Here is a 21,041-nt window from a genome sequence, read left to right as displayed (position 1 = left end):
TAAAAAAGTCTGGTGGTGAGCAAGAGGGATGTGCTGCTCTGCCTGTTGGGATCCCATTCGAGCACTGATGCCTTCACAAGGACTGGGAGCCTCCGTCAGGCAGAATCCAGCCTTCAAAAAGCAAAATCCAGATTCAGTGAAACTTGCTACCAGTCCAAGAGAAGGCGAAGGTATAGATTTGAAGATGGCTGAATATTTTCCCTTTTTTACTGTAACATTACTGTGGTCGGAGTCTAACTTGGGTTGCATTTAAAGCCAATGGAAACATGTGAGTATAGCTCCAGAAATAATTTGACACTAAGTAAATCATAATTATTTCTGTCTTCTAAAACAGAATACAGGTTAATTAGCGCTCGGATGTCTGAACCATCTGCAAAAGATTAGTTAACTAATGAGCCAAAATACATTGCAGCTTCTATGTGGGTACAAGGTGTTAACAAAGTAAATGCCTTGCAGTTTCCCTGGGCACAGTATCAGCCATATGATTTTTGGGGCCATGTGCTAAGCATTATGTGTTATCTTTCCTAGGAAGCTTCATTTCAGTTAATTGTCTCTCTCTCTTCAGCTCATGGGGAGTACACAGAACAAATTGCACTTCATCTCGAGTGTATTTGATGAAAGGCTGAGAGGTCTGGTGTCCTGAAAGAAGGTGGGTTTTTAACAGGGAACAATTTGTGTTTATTTACAGACTCTAGGCAAACAGCCTTGTATTTCAGGGAACTTTTAAGTCAGTATGGCCGCTCTGAAGAGCTTGGCCTTCCAGATCTCCACTTCAGAAACCTCCCTATTCCTTGAGTTCAGACTCACATGGGATATCTTGGGTTTCCTTTCCTCTGTTTTGGATAATTTCGATTTGTACCCTCTTTTTGATCACTTGTCCAACAGTGGAGAAGAACTCCTGCTAGGTAAATGGATGGGTTTTGCAGCTGCGTGACTCTCTGATGTCAGGCAGGATCACACCTTGAACTAGCTGGTGTTGAAAGGTGTAATTTCTACCCTCCCATTGTTGCCCTTCTCAGCTATGCCTAAATGCAACTTAATTTTAACATCTGGAGGCCAAAAAACATTCAAAGCTCGATTCAGCTAGGAGGAAGAAGCAAGCCCTTCCAGCAGCCCAAGAGACCTAACTGATGGCTTGGGAGGGATGTTTGCACCTGTTGCAACATGTAGAATTATTTCTGGATTTTTAACCTTGTTTTCATTCATTTGTGGCAATACCTTGGCATTGTGTTCCCATGTAGAAACAAGAAAAACAATGGTGAACTCTCGTTGAGGATCTTTCTAGGATCCGTTCCTAATTAGCTCTCCCAAATGCAGGAAAACTGCTCTAGCTACAAAGGGGACAGGTCGCAGCAAAAATCAAAATGCAGCCCAGCTTCTAAAACACTCCTGATTTAAGATAAACCTGGCTCAAAGCTTGTACTTTGTGGATGGAAGCGAGTGAAGATGAAGCCTGAGACAGGCTGGCTGTGCTATACAGGTGCCTCCTGAATGTCACCTGGCTCGGGGCAACCTCTCACGTGCAGGACCCCAAGGGGAAAACAGACACTACACGATGACTGTAGGGAACTACTGAGATTCAAACGATTAAAAGAACAGGAACAAAACAAACATAATGGGACAAAAACTGACAGCAACTGTTCCAAAGAAACACCATCAGATGGAAAATCAAGCAGTACTCCTTTGCCATTAGGCCCATAAGAAATTTGTTCTACATGCAGCTGGGATGAAAAAGAGGAAACAGAAAAAAAAGTTAGGAATTTTTTGAATCATGCCTTGCAGAGGGATGTTTGGAGCTGCAAAATTGAAGTGATTGATGTGGTTTTCTTTTCAGTTGTTTATTTTTCTTAGAAGTATGACAAGTGGCTCCTTCACGTGCCAACATTTACAAGACAGGTAGGATGTTCCTGTTTGTTTGTTTTTATAGTATCAAAATTAGGATACAAGAATGTTTAAATAAATAAATAAATGGAATCAGCCCTGTATCCTAATTTCCATATTTGCAAGACAGAAAACAAACATCGGAGAGAGTGCAACAGAAAATGTCTCAAAGCTGTGAGAATACATCCACCTTCATTTGGAGGGTCCCGAGTCATTTCAGAGCCTGAACCACGCTGGGTGCAAGAATTGCCTGCTGGATCACCCGCACTGCGCTCATGAGCTTCTCTAAAGATACTGCCGATATGGGAAGTGCTTTTTATATAATTTGTGCTGACTTAATAAATGCAGAAATCAAAATCCTTGGGCTTCATCTAGCAGTAGTTGAGACATCTTTGATCCTCTGGGCTGGCTTTGGCTCAGAAGCTGTGTGACCAGACAGATGCATCAGCAAATGATCAGACGGTTTCTAGTAACCCAGAGAGCATGGATTAAATGCCTCTGCGTTGGGTTATGTTAGCAAGCAAGTATAAGGCCACACATATGATTTTGGTCAAAATATTTTAATTAGTATCTGTTCAATAAACAACTAAATGAGTTGAGTAATCAATCAAATTACTTAAAGCTATGGCTTCTGCGGATTTACTAGTCCCACTAAATTCCTGCAACTCACATTCCTCAGGATTGTAACGTGAGGAACTTGCATGGCTGCTGCCAAAAGGAGCCAGACCTCTGACGTGTCTCAGGTCACCACCCCAGTTTGCAGATCGTGGTAATGCTGGACTGGGCAGGTCAGTTTGTGGGAGACACTTTGCAGGGGACCAGCTGGCATCCAGGAGCATGGGTGTGTGCAGTGCCCAAGCTCTGCTCTTCACTCAGGTCTGGGTCTGTACTTTTAAAAGATTCTTCTTTTTGACGGAAGGTCTCTGAAGACATTTCACATGACAGTAGGCAAAGGCATGTGGCAGCAGCAGCTCTGGGCTCAGAAATGCAGGATTTGTGCCCCTTTGGACTTGCCATAAATTTGGCGCTTGGCAGGATCTGAATTGACTCAGTGAATGAAAATGTGCACCTTTTGCAGGGCTTTTTCAAAACTGGCTGCCTACCCCTTCCAAATAGCATTGCATTTTAGGAAAAACCAAAACGTTTTCCCCGTGAGAACTCCCTCTGCAAGCATGGATCCAAGCCAGGGTAATACCATACTCTGCAAAGCTGTGCAGTTCACATGGCACAGGATGAGCGTCCCTTCTGGATAATGCTCTGTGAAACCAATGGTTACACCACAGCAGCCCCCTGCCACCACCTGGTATGGCAGACACAGTCATGGTAAGTGGATCAGCCAGGATCGTTTCCAAATGCAGGGCTTGAACAGTGAGATGTTCCCATTGCTGCTCCATGGGAGCTGGCCATTTTACTTCTCTGCACATCACGCTGAGGTTTCATACCCCTTATCCTTCGCCTCCCCCACCTCCTTGCCCCAAGCTTTTGTGATTAACATGGCAATGGAGATTGAACTGTGTGCATACATTGATTTGCCAGGTAGTCTGGCAAAAGAAAGCGAATCCAAGCTACTTACCTCAGTGCAGACCCCTTTGGCGTTGCAATGCCATAGCCTTTGGAGTCCAAGTTACCTCCCACCTTCATGGTGTCGCAGGGCTTCCGCTGCTCGATGTACTCATTCATCGTGGACTCCAAGAGGTAGGCATACTTCCCTTTCGACTTCCTCACCCGGATCATCCCCTCTTCTGTTGTCCTCACAAAAACGGAGGGTTCGGCTGACTTCATATATGTCCACATCTTCTCGAACACTGCTATTTTGGATCGCTGTGTAGGACAGCACAAACCCAACAGAAGCATGAGCAGAGGTTTGGTGCCCGCTGAGATTTCCAGCTTGGACTGAACACATACTCACATATCAGATGGGCCATGGAAGGCAAAAGGGGTAATGGGATGTTAACGAACCTCCTGGCATTTCTGCACCAGAGCCCAGATCAACCCCTGGTTTCTGCCATGTATTTGTGTATGGCAAGTGATTTTGCTGATAAGCAAAGGGCAAACCAAGCCAGAAACCATGAGATGGTTTCTTTTGGAGTTGCTCAGAGTAGGTCCTTGATAATGTGGGGAAGCACACGGATATTCCATATTTGTGTTTACAATCACAGAATATCATGTGCTGGAGACACTGCCAGCATTCTGAGCGGCACGGGAAACTGGGTTTCTGCTGTTCTAAGGACAAGCCCAGCAGGTCCTAGCAAGGTAAGGAGAAGCGAGAGAAAAAAAACAGATCTGGGCTAAGGATGAGAGAGGATGGGCCTGGAGGACTTGTCAAACAAGGAGCTAATCAAAATATTTGCATTAAAGTTTCCTTTTTACCCTAAAAAATTCTTTAGTGGAGCCAGCTTCCAAGGTCCCATAGGCGATTTCCGTCTGCTTGGCCAAGTCCTCTGCACTCTCGATGGGAGAAACCATCCTTTCCACAGTGAGGAAGGCAGCCAGGTTAGCTGTGTAGGAGGATATGATGATCAAGGTGAAGAACCACCAGACGCCACCGACTATGCGGCCAGAGAGAGACCTGGACACAGAGAGGAGAGTCAAACAGGAGGAGTGTGAAGGTCCAAAAGGCGCAGCTCACTCTTGCCGGCCCATCATTTACTCTGGCATTTACCCAAAGTCACATTCTTCAGCTGCTTTCAGGGAAGCCAAAAGCCTACCTCAGTTCTTGATCTGCTTTTCGAAGCGTCAATGTAATTAAAGGGGGGATAAAAAATTTACAGTGAAAAATAAATTAACAATTAGCTGATGGAATTTGCTTTGCTTTTCAATTCCTTTCAGAGTAGATAATAATATTAATAATAAGACATGGAGACAACTATGAGGCAGTTAGCTGGGCAGGGCAATGCCCATCCAAACAGCAGCTCTGACGAGGTCTGTCTGTGTTGTGCTAAGTACCCCCGGTGGGAAGGAGCACCAGCATGGAGCCAGACCAGATATACAGACCAGCTGGGATCACTAGGTCAGCTCCTCCATCATCTGAAGTTTAAAAACCAAACCTCGGTGTTTTTCTAAGACATAATGAAGCTCAGAGAGGATCTATGGCCTTAACGAACAATTTGCCTGCTGACATTTTCTGGTTTGTATTCAGCAGGTGGTTAGACAAGATGTTCATAATAATGCCTTAAAATCTAGGTACACTCGCTACAATCAAATAGCCAATTATCTGTAACCACTGTATATCTATAGAGGAAAATTAAGTCAAGCAGGCAGTGATTTATATTAAAATATTTTCAAACAATTTTAAGAGTGGAAGATAATTTTAGAGTGATGCCAGTATTCACGCATTCTGTCTGAATTATTTATATGTTCCTTCTCTAGATACGGAGCATTGTCCAGACAGAAGGTAGCTTACAGTGCTATTTCATGAAGCCTGACTCACCTGCCTGTGAGAAACACCATTTATTTCCTTGTGGAGGACCATGACTCAGCATTGCCTTCCTGCTGATGTGAGCCACTCCACAGAAACGTGATTTATTGGATGGTAACAGAGATATCCCAGTTCAACTAAGGGCACTGGATCAGCTCATGAGAGTGTGTGCCATGCCGTGTCCGGGTCTGCCTGAAGCCCTGGGTCCAGCTGCTATGGTTCACTGTGGTTTAACACAACTTGACAAACAAACCTGATTGCTCTGTCACTCCGTTGAGGGAAAGAACACGCCCTGCTAATCCCTGAAATTAGAACTGGAAAGTTGGATATAATACTGTCGGAAACCCACACAGCCCACCAGCTGCATGACTTATCTAGGTTACACCTTCCCAGTTTGTCCAGTCTGGTTTTAAACGCTGCTGGTGTGAAGGGAGCTGCTCCTGCAGACATCACGTCATCTCCCCATTTAGATCAACCCACCCTGAAATCTCTTTAGACAAAACTCCTTGAGATCACTTGCCAGCAGCGAGCAGGCGCAGCGGCTGAGCTCACATGTGCGCGGCGCGTGGGGCAGAGCAGAAAGCACGTGTTTGAATACGTGGAAATAAGACCCATCCCACCACACGTGTGGACAGCCCCATGCTCCTGGAGAGTGATCACAGCAGCTTTTACCGTGGCAGAGAGAAACTGCAGGAAACATGACTGCAAGTGATTACGGAAGGGACAAGCAGTGTATTTTACAGCTATGACTGAAAGGACTGGGTTTAAATGGTTAAAGATGTTAGAGATGGACTGGGTTTTCCTCTGCACAGGGGACTCATTTTGGAGCACAGCCTCTGCCCTTCCCTCTGATTTCTTCTTCTATGGACTTTTCTGAAACTGTGCAGCAAAGTCCATCTCACCCTAAACACAAGCTCCATGAATGACTTTGAAGGATTCACCTTTCAAGGTCTTTCAGGAAAGTCTACAGGACCCATCTCCAAGGTAGTACTATAGAGAGTTCACAAATTCTTTTCTTAATCATCCAGATCTCAAACCCCAAGAAGGATATGACAAACAATATTCTTTCCAGCTCTACAGCCCACTGGCATGGTTTCCAACCATAAGCTGTGTGCTGGTTACCCCATCCTGCACTGTCACGCAAACCTCCTCCTTCACTGGCAACTACAGCAACGTGGCTGAGCAGGTTGATGGTCCCTCATCCCAGATTATTTTTTATGCCTCCCCATCACTGCCAGCCAGAGAGGGGGATCAGGTGTTTGTTGAGGGAGTGCTGGATGCTGTGGGAAAGGCAGGCACATGGGCACTGTTCTACTCTATTTTTAAGTCTCTAAGAGAGATGTGCTCACCAAAAAAACCTCTGAGATGGCTAGGGACCTCCAGGGATGATGCACCCCATCTGTCTCAGGTTGGGAGGAGGTCCTTCCACACCCCACCCCCTCCTACTGAATTTTGAAGGAACTAAGATGACTAGGTTGGACTAAACAGCTGATTTTTAAGTAGCTCAAGTTAGGTGACATAAATGTGACCATTGTGCTTCCTATCTGCGGAGAATATTCAGCCTGAAGGACTGTCAGCACAAACAACTTTACCTTTTGTCTCATATTTGGAGAGGGATTGGGGAGGGAGGTAGCTATGGATTCAGCTCGCATGTCTTCAGATTGATGGGGAAGAGGGAAAAAAATACCTGTCTCTAATTAGTCTGGGTGATGTGTGCTCAGGGAAGGAAGCGCTCAGAAAAGGCACAGAAGCATTAAGCAAGAGTAACCAGATAATGTCAAATACAACAATCTCTGCTGATGAAGGCCACTTTGAGCTAGCAAAATCCATTTGCATGGCAAATAATCACATTCATTTCCAGCTGCAAATTATACAGCCTTTCCTTCCTGACGAAGCTGGGATATTTCTGAGACTTGTTTCAATCCCTTCAGCGGCAGTGAGCCGGATTCCTGCCTCTAGACCCTCGACATCCTGGTGATGTTCATTACTGGCTTATCCCACGGGGCTGCCTGCTGTCAGCTGCAGATGGCTTACGCTTCCCGGCTCCGCACCTGGCATCGACAGCATGAAAAAGTAACTAGGGGGTATTGAGACCGGGAGGTAGCAAGGAGGTCTGGGGAAAGTGGGACAGGGGGCTGTAGCTGCCTTCCCACGGGAGTCAGACGGGACGGGATGCGCACCTGTATGAGGCACCAGTCTCATCTGGGCTGTGCCTGCTGCTGGTGCTGGTCATGTCTCCTCATGATGTGAGATACTGTGAGGAGGTGAGTGCTCACTCTCCTAGACTGTGGAGGAGACAAGAGGAGATAAACATCTTGCTACGACTGCCAGCATGGCTAGGGCTTCGTCTGTATGATGTTTTGCTGCAGATGCTGCTACAGGGCAATGTTTGCCCTCATTGCTAGGTAGACTTGGAGCTAGAAGCTGTGAATCTAAGCTGCTGGAAAGACACAGCATATGGGCTCTACAGGGCATCGTCCCTTTGCTCCGTGGTTGTGTAGCATCTAACACACCCAGCCGCTGGCCAGTGATGAAGGTTCTTGGAGGCTAATGCAATACAATAAAAAACATGATAATAGTCATGATGAACCATCACACAAGCAGATGCGATCCCATGTGACACGGCCAGAGCTCAAGGGCAGTAAACACAGGTTAAACAGCACAAGTACAGTTTCTCTGGATAACCATGTTGCCTATTTAGATTTTGAGCCAATGCCTGTTACTGCTCATCACTGCAAGTGGTCGGAAAGACAATATCCATTACCATCTTGTTCTGTTACTTCTGTAGACCAAGCAGGAGAGCAGCAATGCTACCATCACGGGACACATTTGCAAAAGTGCCTTTGTAATTTAGGAGATAATGTCCCATTTCTAAAAGTGACTTCAACACTAGGGAGCTAAAAGCCTGGTCAAAAGCCAGTGAGACTTGGAGTTACGTTTATGCTCTAGTAAGAGCAGTCACAGAGGAGTAGATATACCTTGTACTTTGAAGTCACTTTGAGATTTTGAAAATCTCACTCCACAGCTAGATAACGGGAAATGACCTTCCCCTTGACTAACAAATGTTCTGCAGCTTGAGTCCCAGCTTAGGTTCATTTCTCTTCACTAATGGGCAGTATGGGATTTAAATCCTCTTGCATGGAGAATTTACATGTCCCCATACCCGTTCAAGCATAACATGAAGGCAATCAGCTCTCTGCTGTGTGGAAACAAGTGACTCAGTCCTCTGCAGAGCTAAGGTGATACAGAGCACACTGGTTAGTACTTTAAAGATATGCTAAGATTTGGAGGTTTGGATTTGTCTGTTTGACCTCTGGATTTATTCGCATTCATTATCATAGCAATACTTGTGAATAGAAGGAACTAAAAAAAAACCCAAAAGAACAACCCACAACCAAAACAGAATAAAATAAGCAAGGACAACAGTGAAAGAGGGTTTAATGGATGGCTAATTCCAGGATGCAGAAAGGGATGGAATAGCTAGACAGACTAGACTGTATGTTTTTCAACCTGTATTATTCCTTCTGCACCTACACTCTTCCTTCCTACACAATCCAGACTAAGATGTCTTGCTTTCTTCTTCTAGCCCTACCTGTGCTGGTTAAAATCACACTCCCCTCCTGCTTCCTCTCCCTGACTTGGGGTCCTGCCTGCCCCTCCCAGAACAGTGGGAAGAATGGGGCTCTCCTTTCCAAAATTACCCTTGCAGGAGTAATGAGTAAATACCGTGCCCTCATTATCCGTGGTGCACAATCTACTCAACATGAGAGCTGGCTAGGAACCAGAATTTCAGCACCATGAAAAATTCTGAAATTGTAAATGAAACCTTAATATTTTCGATCAGAATGAAAAGATAATGGTTGCAAATGTCCTCTGAAAGTAGCATTCCAAAAATGGTTGGTTTGGGTCTGCCCAAGATTTGCATTTTTCTGTTACTTGATGTTCTTGATGTTTCATTTCTGAAAGGCTGAAAGGTATAATTTTAGCATGGTAAACTATTTTGTTTCTGCTTTCTCATTGGAAATAATTTTCTTTCAGTTTTTATAAGACATTAAACTCTTAACTACTATGTGTATAATTTAAAAGATAATTCTGGAATGTGCTATTTTGTACCTGTCTAGTGGAAAAATTGCAGATGACCAAGCTGAAAATAATAATTTTGATTTTCTTACTTAGATGGTTTATTCCTTTTAGCTCTTCTTGCAAAGCAACTGCATTTTTCCAGTAGAAAACAGAAAAGAATTGTAACTTCCCTTTGTTCCCGTGAAGTGATTTTTTTTTAAATGTTCCAGCCTTAGCATTGATGGATTCTTCACAGAAAAACAGAAAATTGTACAGCTATAATCTCTTATTTCTGAAAACAAAATGCAATCCTTGATCAAACAATTTGCTCTTTGATCTTATCCCTTATGGAAGGTAGGAAAAGCCGACAGGAGTTTGCCTCTGCTTTGCCGTCTTATTAGAGGAGCATAATACACTTTTGCAAAAAACATTACGATCATCAGAAAATATACAAAGGAAACCTCATTGGAAAACTGTTCAAGCACCATCTCAGCTCTCTCCCACTTCTCCCTTCCCGCTCTGCAAATCCGTTTCTTATGGAGAATTACACCTAAAGTGACAGTGTTTTAATTAGAAGTGCAGATCTGGGATTCTAAAGCCATTGCTGCTTTGGGAGGATTTCCCAGATTTACTGTTAAATTCAATTCTAATAAAGGCTCACTTAGTCAACTGACATATTTGTCACTGAATGAATTAATGCAAAACTGTTGAAAGAAAAGCTCTTATATGCTTGTTCTACTGATTGTGGGTCAAATCCACTTTTGGTCTTCTACCCACACAGACCCTCTGATCCCCGACACTACTCCGCTAATTTGATACTGACTCTAGATAGTTTCATGGGTCTATCTGTGTAGTGGATTAGTTGCAAACATTTTGCTCCAGTTTTGTTCTTATTTTAAACAAATCTTCAACATTAAACTCTGTCAATGTAAATGAGCTTTGCTTTTTCTGTGTGTCACAGACCATCTGGCACGATCGGTCTCACAATTTTATCTCTGACCCTGATGTGAACCCCACATTTGCTTGAAAAGTCTGTGAATAGTCATAGATAGAAGAACAAACTTAGCATGGGGTTGTGGAGCTGCGAACGGCTCTGGGTGCATCCATCACGCACATGCTGCAAAGCTCTTATCCTCTTACGCTCTGCTATGCCACGGGTAGTTTTGAATGAGCTGCTAAGTGTCATCAAATCGGAGTGATTACAATGCCTGTTTCTCTGTCCATGCTGTATTATTAATTTCCTTGCCATTATTAGTTTGCGCTTACTTATTATTGAACCCTACCTCCTGGTACAAGAGTCCCAGCTGCAGTGCTGAGCTTTAACGTGGAGTGTGAAGAGTGCCCTTAGAAACACAGAAGAATGTTTTTTATTGACATTCTCATTTACCTCTCCCAGTTGTACAAATTCATTCTTCAGCTCCCCTCACAACTTTTCTGCAGAGGTAACAGCTGATCCCCTGTGAGTAACATCACCCAGTGAGACAGGGTAAGCAAGCTGAGGGTGCAGGTACTGGGAGTCCCATGCTGGCTGTCTCTTGTTCTTCTTTTTACCAATTTTTGTTTCAAAAAAAAACAAACAACCAAAACCAGAAGGAAAAAATTTGAGAGCTTCTTAACTTCCATCTATGGGCTGCAGATCTGCTCTTTCTCATGTTCTCAGGCAAAATGGATTACAGAATCCCAGCAGAAGTCCTTTCAAGAAGAGGCCTTGGGATCACTTGCTATGTAAATATTGCAACGACTGAACATGTCTGCAAATACGCAGCATCTCCCAGATTCAAAGGAAGGATGTGTATCTGTAGGGCTTTAATTATAAGTCATAGCTTATTTACTGTTTCTTTCTGCCTGAGCTAATGGCCTTGGACAGCAGTACGTGGTCCCTCTCCCACCGTTTCATCTCTTCTTTTGCAGAATATGTTGGCACTTTTTACTTCAATTTCCCTTTAATGGGCAAAACCTCTTTCTAAAATGAGTTTTCCTGCTTAGTCAGAAATGCATCATGCCACTTGTGGTTCTCCAGTCATTGGAGTTTGGATTGCTGCAGTGCTAAGCATAAGCACCACTACATGGAGCAGCTACGTGCTGTTTTCAAGACATTCACTTAGAATTTTGACAGGGAACAGGTACCTAATGGCCAAGCCAGAGGAGTAGCATCCAGGAGCTCTTTTTTTTTGTTCCTCGAGAAGCCCTGCCACTTTATGGGATCCACGTTAGCTTGCTTCATCTCTCTAATTCAGTTCCCAGCTGTAGGAGAAGAAGAGGGATCACGTTTATGAACTTCGCCTGGGTGGGTGGCTAGAAGTGTTGGTCACCAGGTGGAATTTTCCTGAGTTGCAGCTTTGCCCACTTTCCCTTCCTGAGACACAATCCCAGCAGGCAGAGGCAGCATCAAATAGGCCCAGCTGTGCAGGGGTTAATTTATGTACTCAGTAGCAGCCTGCAAGTTGCTCTCTCCTGTGGTCCTCAACGGACACAAAACGCAGCCTGCTGATATGCAACCAACACAACCCACCTACTAAGCTAACAATGATGGTGTTGGAAGCACTAGGTGCCAAACATGGACTGACATGAGCAACCAGCTCTCCTCAACTTCAGCAGGACCGTTATACCACCCATGGTATAAAACCACTCCTACAGAGCAGAGCTGAGGTGTGCCCTTCGCCCAAGGGAGCCACCATCCCTGAGCAGTCAGAACTGGCTCCTGAAAGGAGGTGCTTATCCCTAAAACTGCAGGGTAATACACCCAGCTCTTCCAGAGGGCTGCTAAAAGCATCATAAAGAAAGGGTTAGGATAGAGGGATGAGGTGGAACCCTAAGAAAAAATAAAAGTATGGTTGAAAGGCAAAACAGACAAATCCAAAGAAACACACTGTCATCCTCTTAAGTGCAAGGCACAGCATGCTTTTCCAAGTTGCAAACCAGGGTAGTTTAAGGGATGAGTGTTTAGATAGATGCTTGCTGAGAAACACGTGGTCACTTTGGGCTGCTTGGCAGCTCTGGTGAAAGGCAAAGTCATCCCTCTCCTGCAGTTTTGCCAGCTTTTGCTACAAGGAAGAAAACCCCTGACTCTCGCCATGCCTCTGAGCAGAAATTTAACTGTAAAAAAAGCTCTTCATGTATTTCTCTCACTTTGGTGACATTTGTTCACTTTGCTGAGAAAAACTCACAAGGTGACAAGCATAACATTTTGTCAGAAGCACTCACTGGAGCGCCCCAGGAGATTCATTACTCAGGAACTTCCTCAACCTCAGGTGGCCCCAAATTTAACAGCACTCATCCTTCTTTTTAAACAACAGCCTATTGTGCTAATGTCCTTTGCTGTGTTGCTAGATTTTATATGCTCTCCCGCAGTCTCTTCTTCAAAGTCTGCTTGATAAGAAAGCTTTATTTTTCCTAAAGATTTAATATTTTTTGGATTATATGCTACTGGTTCTTCATTTTTCCAAGATCCACGACCCCATCGACATGTACTCACAATTTAGAGCTCCATTCCTGAGACTTCTGGGCAATGCTGCAATAACTTAGTTCAGACTTCTTCCAGGGTGCCTTGCCTTGGTGGTTTTTTTTTTTTTTCTTTTCTGTTTTTTTTTTTTTCCTCTGTCTTTTGTCAGATTTCCCGATATGATGAGAGAAAAGCCTTTTCTGGGAGAGGAGTGTTTTCTGCGCTGGAAGATTTTCGCTCTGAGCAATGTTCCCAAATATTCCCTTCTTTTTCTCTCTCATTTTCGATTTAAAATGTGACCCCTCATCAAGACTGTACAAGTTACATTTTCACCATTTTCACTTTTGAGCCTTTCTTTCTTCTACAAGGGCATACCGTCTCCCTTGTAGGAATGGTGAGGAACGAGTCTGGTTTCCCCAGCCAGTGTTTTTTAGAAGAGCTTTATGTGCACAGGAGTCTTTTAATATTAAAACTCTCAAACTGTGAGGGAGAAACATGTTTAGTGTTTCTGCTGCCCCTATTTCACCTGCTAAGATCCACGTGGTGATTTTTTTTAAATTTTTTAAGGCTTTGGAAGCACTGCTGTGATGAAAAGCTGCCCCCTCCCTCTGTTTGCCTCCCTGCAGCCTGAGATCTTGCTTCTTAGGAGAGCTTCAAGAAATGAGAGAGGAGAAAATTCCTCCTATGGGAAAGCTTCCCATGCACTTGCCTCCTGCAGCTGGGCCCTCGTAGACCCTTCTTCACATCTCACACCTGGCCACAGCGTACAGGTCCTTATTTTTGCTGCTTTTGCCTTTCACCATAGAAGAACTCCTCTTCTCCCCTCTTCCTTTCTCCTCTTTTCCTGTTCACACATTTGCCTCCCATTACTTCTCGTCAGAGTGTGTTGGGAGATTTCATTAGGGTATATAACATGCTTTGAAGTAGTCCAAATAACGGTGATGTAACACTTTTGCACTTCTATAGACTCTTTTATCTGAAGATCAAAGTAGTAAGTTATGATTACCATGATTGGATTATTGCTGCTTAGCCTTTGGATCTAAGGGTAAGCAGCAACTCTTCTGCGTAGGTAATAATCAGAATTACCGGATGATTTTATTAAATAGATTGAATGCCATAAAATATGTGGCTGCTTAAAGGAAGGGGTGTGTGCACCAGCTGCAGGCCCTTTCCTACCATTTGATGATATGAACCAGGTGGTCCCTAGCTGACATTGGCTCCTCCTACCCAAGTGAAAATGGAAGGAAAACCAAGACACCAGCATGAAGAACTTCTGAGGTGACTCCATGCCATGCCCCCCCCCAGCTCCAGACTCCATCCAAGCACAGCAAGGCTTTTGCCCCTATTTCTTAGCATGACCCACATTTTGCTTTTCCCAATCACTTGGCTTTATTAAGCTTTTCACAATGAATAACCTAGCATCTCTACCACATTGCAATACATTTGTCTTCACCTGCTCACTGTTTTGGGCTGTTACAATGGACATTGCTCCCTGTATATACACATCTCTGAACTTCTTGTGAAGAGGGGGCACAGGGCTTGCCCGGTTACCAGAACAAGTAGTTGGGATGAAATCTGGGACAAAAGCAGAACAAGTAGGAAAAAATCCCAAACTCCAGTGGAACAATAGAAGTACTCTGAACCCAGTGGAAGGGCATGAGGTTTTGGCCAGCTCTGAGGGTTAAACTAGCAAAGAGCAGCGGTGGATGCTCTATGTGTTGTGAGCCAGAACAATCTGAATTGTGAAATTCAATGTTCATTCGACTGTGTACCCAGAGAGCGTGCACATGATATCTTAGTGCTGATAAAAGTGATGTACAGCATATGGAAGAGTTATTTAAGCAAGGCTTCCCTGTGAAAACATGCTCAGGGCTTCCCATCTTAGCTACAATATTTTTCTGGAGTGCCAACATTAAAGCAGCGTGTGACAGGCAGCCTTGCAGAGGACACCTCTTCAGGGAGACGGAGGTCATTCAGCTCCTCACAACCCTTATTCTTTGACAAAAACACTTGGCAATCAACCTAGCTATTAGGAAGACACAACCATGCGCAGTCCTGACTGCAGCTCGGAGGATGTCAGACCCCAGCTGAGCTGACTGCTCAGGGATAACAGGTTAGCAAGAGGGAAGAAAATGAAAAGAGAAAACGTGTTTCTCTAACTGATTGAAAATCGGCAAGTCAGAGTACAGCAGAATAGGGAGTTCCTGGAGCCTCAGAGGGTCTCCTGCCCGAGTCACGGAGAAGGCTATAAATCTCAGAGGCACCCCTACAAACCTTAGTGCTGCTCGTGATCCTGAGCCAGTGCACAGCATGAGAAAAACAAGCGTGCCATTTCCGTGACAGAGAAGCCCTAATAAAACTTCCCAATAGATTAAGAAACTGGGCAATGCACTGCCCCACCGCTATTTTTAACCTTCTTTTCAATTAAAAATATGAGAAGCATTTACCTAGTCCTGAAGAAAAAGATTGCAAATGTATTTTTAGCTTAATAAATCTGCTTTTGGATCAAGTGTTTGACTTCTTCAAACACAGCTGGTGGGACGATTAGTAAATCTGTCACTCAGTGGAGGGACTTTCAGCGAATTTCTTGCTGTCCCCTAGAAACCTCAGTGGCAAAGGCCTGAAGTCAGAGCTGTGGAAGAGTGACTAGATGTGCCTGACAGGGAAACCATCCTGAGGAAGTGGCTACCAGATCAATGGAGTAAATATTCATTACCTCTGCAGCATTTAGAAATTTTCAGATGGCAGCGTGTGGAAATTCAAAAGACTTACTTTTCCTTTACAGATGAAATTGCATTTTCCCAACAGTATTTTCTCAGTTGGTTATTTCCTTCTTCTGAGTCCTCAGCATCCTTCAGCATTTTTCCAAATGAAAAAGGGGATAGCAAGAATGACTTTTTTAAAAAGAATTTCCATTTTCCCCTGGCTGCCACATTTTGGTTGCCATGGAAGTGCGCAAACTCCAAAGGGGACTGTTTAGTTAGATATTGTGCAATTTATCAAGCTGCTCCTCTGGTGACTCACTTTCCCTGGTTAAGTGCGTTTCAGAAATAAGTGTGGTCATCAGTTCCTGGTGATTTGCAAGTACTGCTGTTACCCTGCAACCTGAATTTCCTCTCCCTGGACATAATTAACTCTGCCAGGTAGAGATAATTGCAAAATCATTTGATACACTTATAAAAAAAGAGATGGCTTTGCCAGAAGTTGAAATCCTGATTTTTTACTGTTATTCTTAAAGACTAACCTCAGGTCACCCATTGAAGCAAACTGCCAAAAATAAATGATCCTGAGCTTTGTCCCCATGGACAAGCCTCTAAGCCTCCTGGATTCACCCCATGTTAGAGGAGTTAGGGATGCTGAACCAGCCTGGCTCCCAGCCTGGCTTGGCTGCCTCGTCCCCCAGGGCAGCCCCAGCATGAGCTGCAGGTTGCACGTGCCCCCCAAGGAAATGACAAACTGCTTCTTCCTTCATTGCAAAAAATATGCCCTTTCCCTCCGGGCTGTGCAGCGATTCCAGCTGGCAGTCAGCAACCTGGTCTGTAGAAGCAAGGACACCATCTCCCACGTCCCCAGAGAGGCTTCAGCCAGCCCTGCCAGCAAGCTCCACTCCATCACCCCCAGACCCTCCTGTGCAAACAGGGCAAGGGAAAAAAAAAAGCATAAATCTTTCCTCACTGCCCGTGGGACTCCTGCCTTGGGAGAGCTTGCAGAGCTCTCCAGTGATCTCCAGGACAAGTTAAGTCCCGTTTAAGGTTGTAACGGGTACCACAAGGACAACAGCAGCACTGTGCATCAGGCCAGAAAGACAGGCAGATGTTTGAAGTGTCAGAGGAGCCTACTGAAATCAAGAAGAGTCGCCAAATAAACACCGAGGCTCAGCCTTCATTTCAGGAAGGAATTAAAATCCTTTTAATTGCTAAATGCAGCTGGTTCTAATTTCCCTAAATCTAAATTTTTAGCAAAATAAGTAAGTGCCCTGCAAATGTAAGTTAAAAAAAGAACAGAACAGAAATAATTCCCTTGAAACAACCCAAATCAAACCTCTCTAAGAAAAAGAAAATTTTTGTCCTAACCAATTTCTGATTTAGGTCTTGTCTAAAACCAGATAAAATCTTTCAGTACTAGGAACATCTTGATGAAATTTAAAAGTGCTGCTATTTTTCAAGGTCCCTAGAGGCTAGTTTAGGAAAAAAACCCTCAACAACTTGTGGAGTGATTTTGCTGTTATTTCCACCAGCTCTGTGGCTGAAGTCTCCTGTGAATTTTTCAATTGATCTAAAAAGAAATGTAAATAAACAGGAAAAATAGCGGAAGAAAATGCTCAGCATTAATTACAGGTAGATAATAAACACCGTACTTGCTCTTCCACAGACAAACTGCCATGATTGAGTGCAACAGAAAGCCTGCAAAGGAGTGCAGTGAAATACAAGCGGCTGCACACTGCATAGATCAGCCAGAGCGCACTGTTTCCACACCACTAAAACCAAATAACGATGTCCACGAGATGCCCATAAATAATAGATCGTATCTATTGACTGGATGGCAGCCAGCATTTCTCTCTCCCCTTCCCACCTCGGGGCGCATTCATTCATCATCTCTGTGGAAACCTCCCTAAGCAGCATCCCCCTGATAGCCAGGGGTCACTACTTGCCACGTGCCACTGCACCCTGCACGGGCTCCAGCTCCGGACTCTGCAGGCAAGTTAAGACCCATTTAACTCCTTATCCCGAGCCAGCTGAAGGGTGGATTGTATCTTGTGCCATGTCTCCTTGCACACAGTAAACACCCACAGTCTTTAGGGCACACTGGCGTGGCCCAGCCCTTTCCCAGCAGTGGTCCCCTGTGGCACCTTGCACAGACCAGCACAGAATCTCCTTCTGCTCCTGCATCCCTGCTGATGCTCTCGAAATGTCCCCTCTCAAATCTGGCTCTCCCAGATGCAGGCTGTGATGAAAGCTTCATCCATCATTTCAATTCCAGCACAGGTTGACCAGGGCATCTCCAGCTCTGTTCTCGATCGTGCAGATTATCATAAGCAATTTCAAGATGTGGTGTCCCGGTATCATGACATGATACTCTTTTATGTCATGATATGACTGAACACGGTATGTTTTGATCTGAATCCAAAATATATGTGTTTTGGTTCCACAACACAGTATAAAGAGAACCCCCATGAAGATGGGTTTCTTTCTGGAGATCTCTGTTCAATTTTCCTCTGCAGGGCACAAAGGATGACTGCATTTACTGGGTGATACTGTGTGACATTCACCCTCCTGTCAAACTCCAGTGGGGACAAGACTCCTACAGTCGCTCAGCTGAGAGAAACTGTGTATATTCTATCTCATGGTACCTTCAAAGGAAGGATAAATGCCTTTCTGGAAGATCTATTTTAGCCAAATGTATTTCATTTTAGTCAAACATAAGTTTTCTGAGTCACAGGAAGAATAACTGGATTAAATTGAATAGTCTCCAATACACAGGAAATCTCTTTTGGGCTCAAACCATATGAAGCAACACATTTTGAGATAACAAAAAATAGAAGATCGGGCTAGGAAGCTGACAAGAGAAATCTGTGTTTTGCTCCCTGGTATTTTATCCTTTTCACAACAATCAAATAATTTATTTTGTAGAAAATGGTGGGGAAAATGAAAAATTCAGATGCCTTGTTTTGCTGCAGAGGAGGTTGGGAAGCCCAGACGTCCCCTTGGTCCCCTCAAAGGCTTCAGGTCCATCCTGAGAGAGGAATGGCAGCAACGTGCTGGGTGATAGCGAGGTCCCACTCTCCACAGCTGCTATACACTGGGGTTATTTTAAGCTCTGAAGACAATTTATCAAATTACATTTCTGAAAAATGGTACAATGTGAGTCATATTTACTTCACATTTCTCTTGCTGCAAGCTCTCACTATTGGCTGCGGGATATTTATTACCTCCGATGCCTGCTCTAAGAATCTCTTTCCTGGGTCTGTATTTCACATTTAATGAGTGCTTTTGCAATTTCATGACTGTTTTCTGAAGTTAAGGTGGCACTTTGCAAAGCCTAATGGTTTATGGCCCGTTTCAGACTTCACTGATTTCTGCCCATTACTATGTGCATGAAACTACTCGCAGCTCCAAGATGTTGCTTCTCCCCCATCCTGCTGTGTATCAGCCAGTACTCTGAAAGCACGGCCTTTAAGGGCAGTGATAGGGACCATCTCACCTCAACCGTGTTTAGTTTGTCCGTGTAGTAGTGACTGAACCACATCCAGTGGGGACACTGCTCAGTGATGTGCAGAAGGGGGACTGCACATCCCGGTGGGAAATGCTCAGGAGCTCACAGCCTCCCTTGGCTGAAGCTATGTACCTGCGGTCCAGCCATTCCATTCACGGCTCAGGAGGGATGAGTTCCTTGCTCGTGCTTGTGCTCATATCGCAGCATGGAAAGGCACAGCACAGATTGCCACCAGCTCTGGCTGGGACTCTCCGTGACTGGTGGCTGCCTGGCCTTTGTCACACTCGTCCAGTCTATGCCTAGACATGAAGGCTTCAGAGCTTCAAGGACACCGCTCGACCTCATGTCCAGTAGCCTTACTCCTCGGGAGGAGAGGCTGTGAGCACATAACCCGCAGCTACGCTCTGTCTGGACCAGCTACAGGTCATCCAATTCAGAGGGTATATTTAAAGTGCTTGGTAAGTTGTGACCAGCATACTTAAAAGCTTGATTAAAATTCTGGCTAGTAAGACTGTCCTTAAAAAGGACACCACTTTCCTTCAAAAGCAAATTTTTGTCTCTGTGGGGGACCGAAGTTCCCTGGGGACTGGTCTGAGACGGAGGAATGCACATTTACAAGAGCAAGGAGTTGCTACAAAGCTCACCACCCACTGTGCTGAATGATGTGTCTGCGGTTTTGATCCTACAGGTTTTTTTATGATAAATACATAGTGGCATATGCACTTAAAACAAGTGTGCTCTGGGAAAAAAAAAAACCAACAAAACCCACCACAAGCCTCCAGACAAATTTCCCCTACTCCTTCCCAAAACAAAACTGAAATAAACAACCCAAAACCTCTACAAAAACAAAATACACCCCTGCACTTGCTCCTTTCTGCTGGGGAGAGAATGACAGAACAGATGCATAACAGAAAACAGAAGCTATTTATGTTGGCTAATACATTACTGGGGAGATGCTGAGAGATTGTAGTGATAAGTTTAGAAGCAACCATATAGGAGATATATTGGAATAGAGCAGATCCCCACCTGCCCACAATGTCGTTCTACCAAGCATTCATTTCTAAGTGATGTGTCACAGGAATCCTGCACTAGGTTCGCGTGAAAAATACATGTGAAATACGGAGTGCACTCAGAGCCTTTCTGTACAACAGCATCCTACAGAAATTCTCACTCTTCTGCTTCCCTCTTGCTTTCATATTTTGCAGAAATGTCCCCCTCCACTTGCCACCATCTCAAGGAGCTGTACTCAGAGTACTGGGAGTCATAATAATGCCCATATTTTGCTTTTCAGATTTTCTCTTCCTGCAAATATTTGTAGTCAGAAAGTGCTCTTGTGCTCCATGGGAAAATATGGGTTTCAATGAAACTGTAATTTTCATTATCAGGATGATCAAATTAACAACATTAAAATAACAGTGGCAGAATCGTTCTCATTTCCCATTTCAAAGCAAAATAAAACCACACTTTGAAATGGTGATTCAAAGCGTGTTGTTTAGCTGGAGCAAATCTTGTTACTTGCATCAAACCCACTGATCTTTCCCTGACACTTTTTATTAAAGATGTTTCCAAATTTGCTATTCTGTAAAGTCTCAGCTTTTCACCTCTCCACGCTTCTCCTTGGAACAGAAACTGGCTATTGAAATGTCCCCAAAGGAAGACATTCTCTTTCCTAAATAAGAATAATGATGACAAGAACAACAATGAGAATGAAAATCACAATAACCTGATCCTAATGCACAGCGCTGTGTACCAAGACAGCGATAAAGTTGAAATTCCCTCTGCTGGGAAGACTTTCTGAACACTCCACCTGGACTCCCACTAATCAATGATCAAATGATAAAACATATTCATAAAAGCTGTCACTTTCAAAGTGCCCTGCAGGCTCTTATTTCCACGCTATCCCAAGCTCATTAATATTTGGACAAATTGGCATCCAACAGCCAACAAGCCGGTGCCTGGCCTCCCCCTGCCATCCCATGGGAGTTTACCGGCGGAATTGTGCCTCCTGCTCGTCCCCTGAGCTTT

At 44.3% G+C, this 21,041-nt stretch overlaps 1 protein-coding gene across 2 annotated transcripts in view; it reads right to left on the bottom strand.

Moving 5' to 3' along the window:
• Positions 1 to 21,041, bottom strand: part of GRIA1 (glutamate ionotropic receptor AMPA type subunit 1) — a 125,503-nt gene that overhangs the window by 15,304 nt on the left and 89,158 nt on the right. For both annotated transcript variants that reach the window (XM_040604585.1, XM_040604586.1), the window contains exons 12-13: positions 4,252 to 4,450; positions 3,455 to 3,702 (exon numbers count right to left, since the gene is read on the bottom strand). In XM_040604585.1, coding sequence (XP_040460519.1) covers positions 3,455 to 3,702; positions 4,252 to 4,450 — 447 coding nt within the window. The remainder of the gene's footprint in view (positions 1 to 3,454; positions 3,703 to 4,251; positions 4,451 to 21,041) is intronic.

Source organism: Falco naumanni, chromosome 8, assembly GCF_017639655.2.
Source record: "Falco naumanni isolate bFalNau1 chromosome 8, bFalNau1.pat, whole genome shotgun sequence".
Taxonomy (NCBI): Eukaryota; Metazoa; Chordata; class Aves; order Falconiformes; family Falconidae; genus Falco; species Falco naumanni.
Note: the sequence above shows the minus strand (reverse complement) of the source record. Positions and strands in the feature narration are given on the sequence as shown.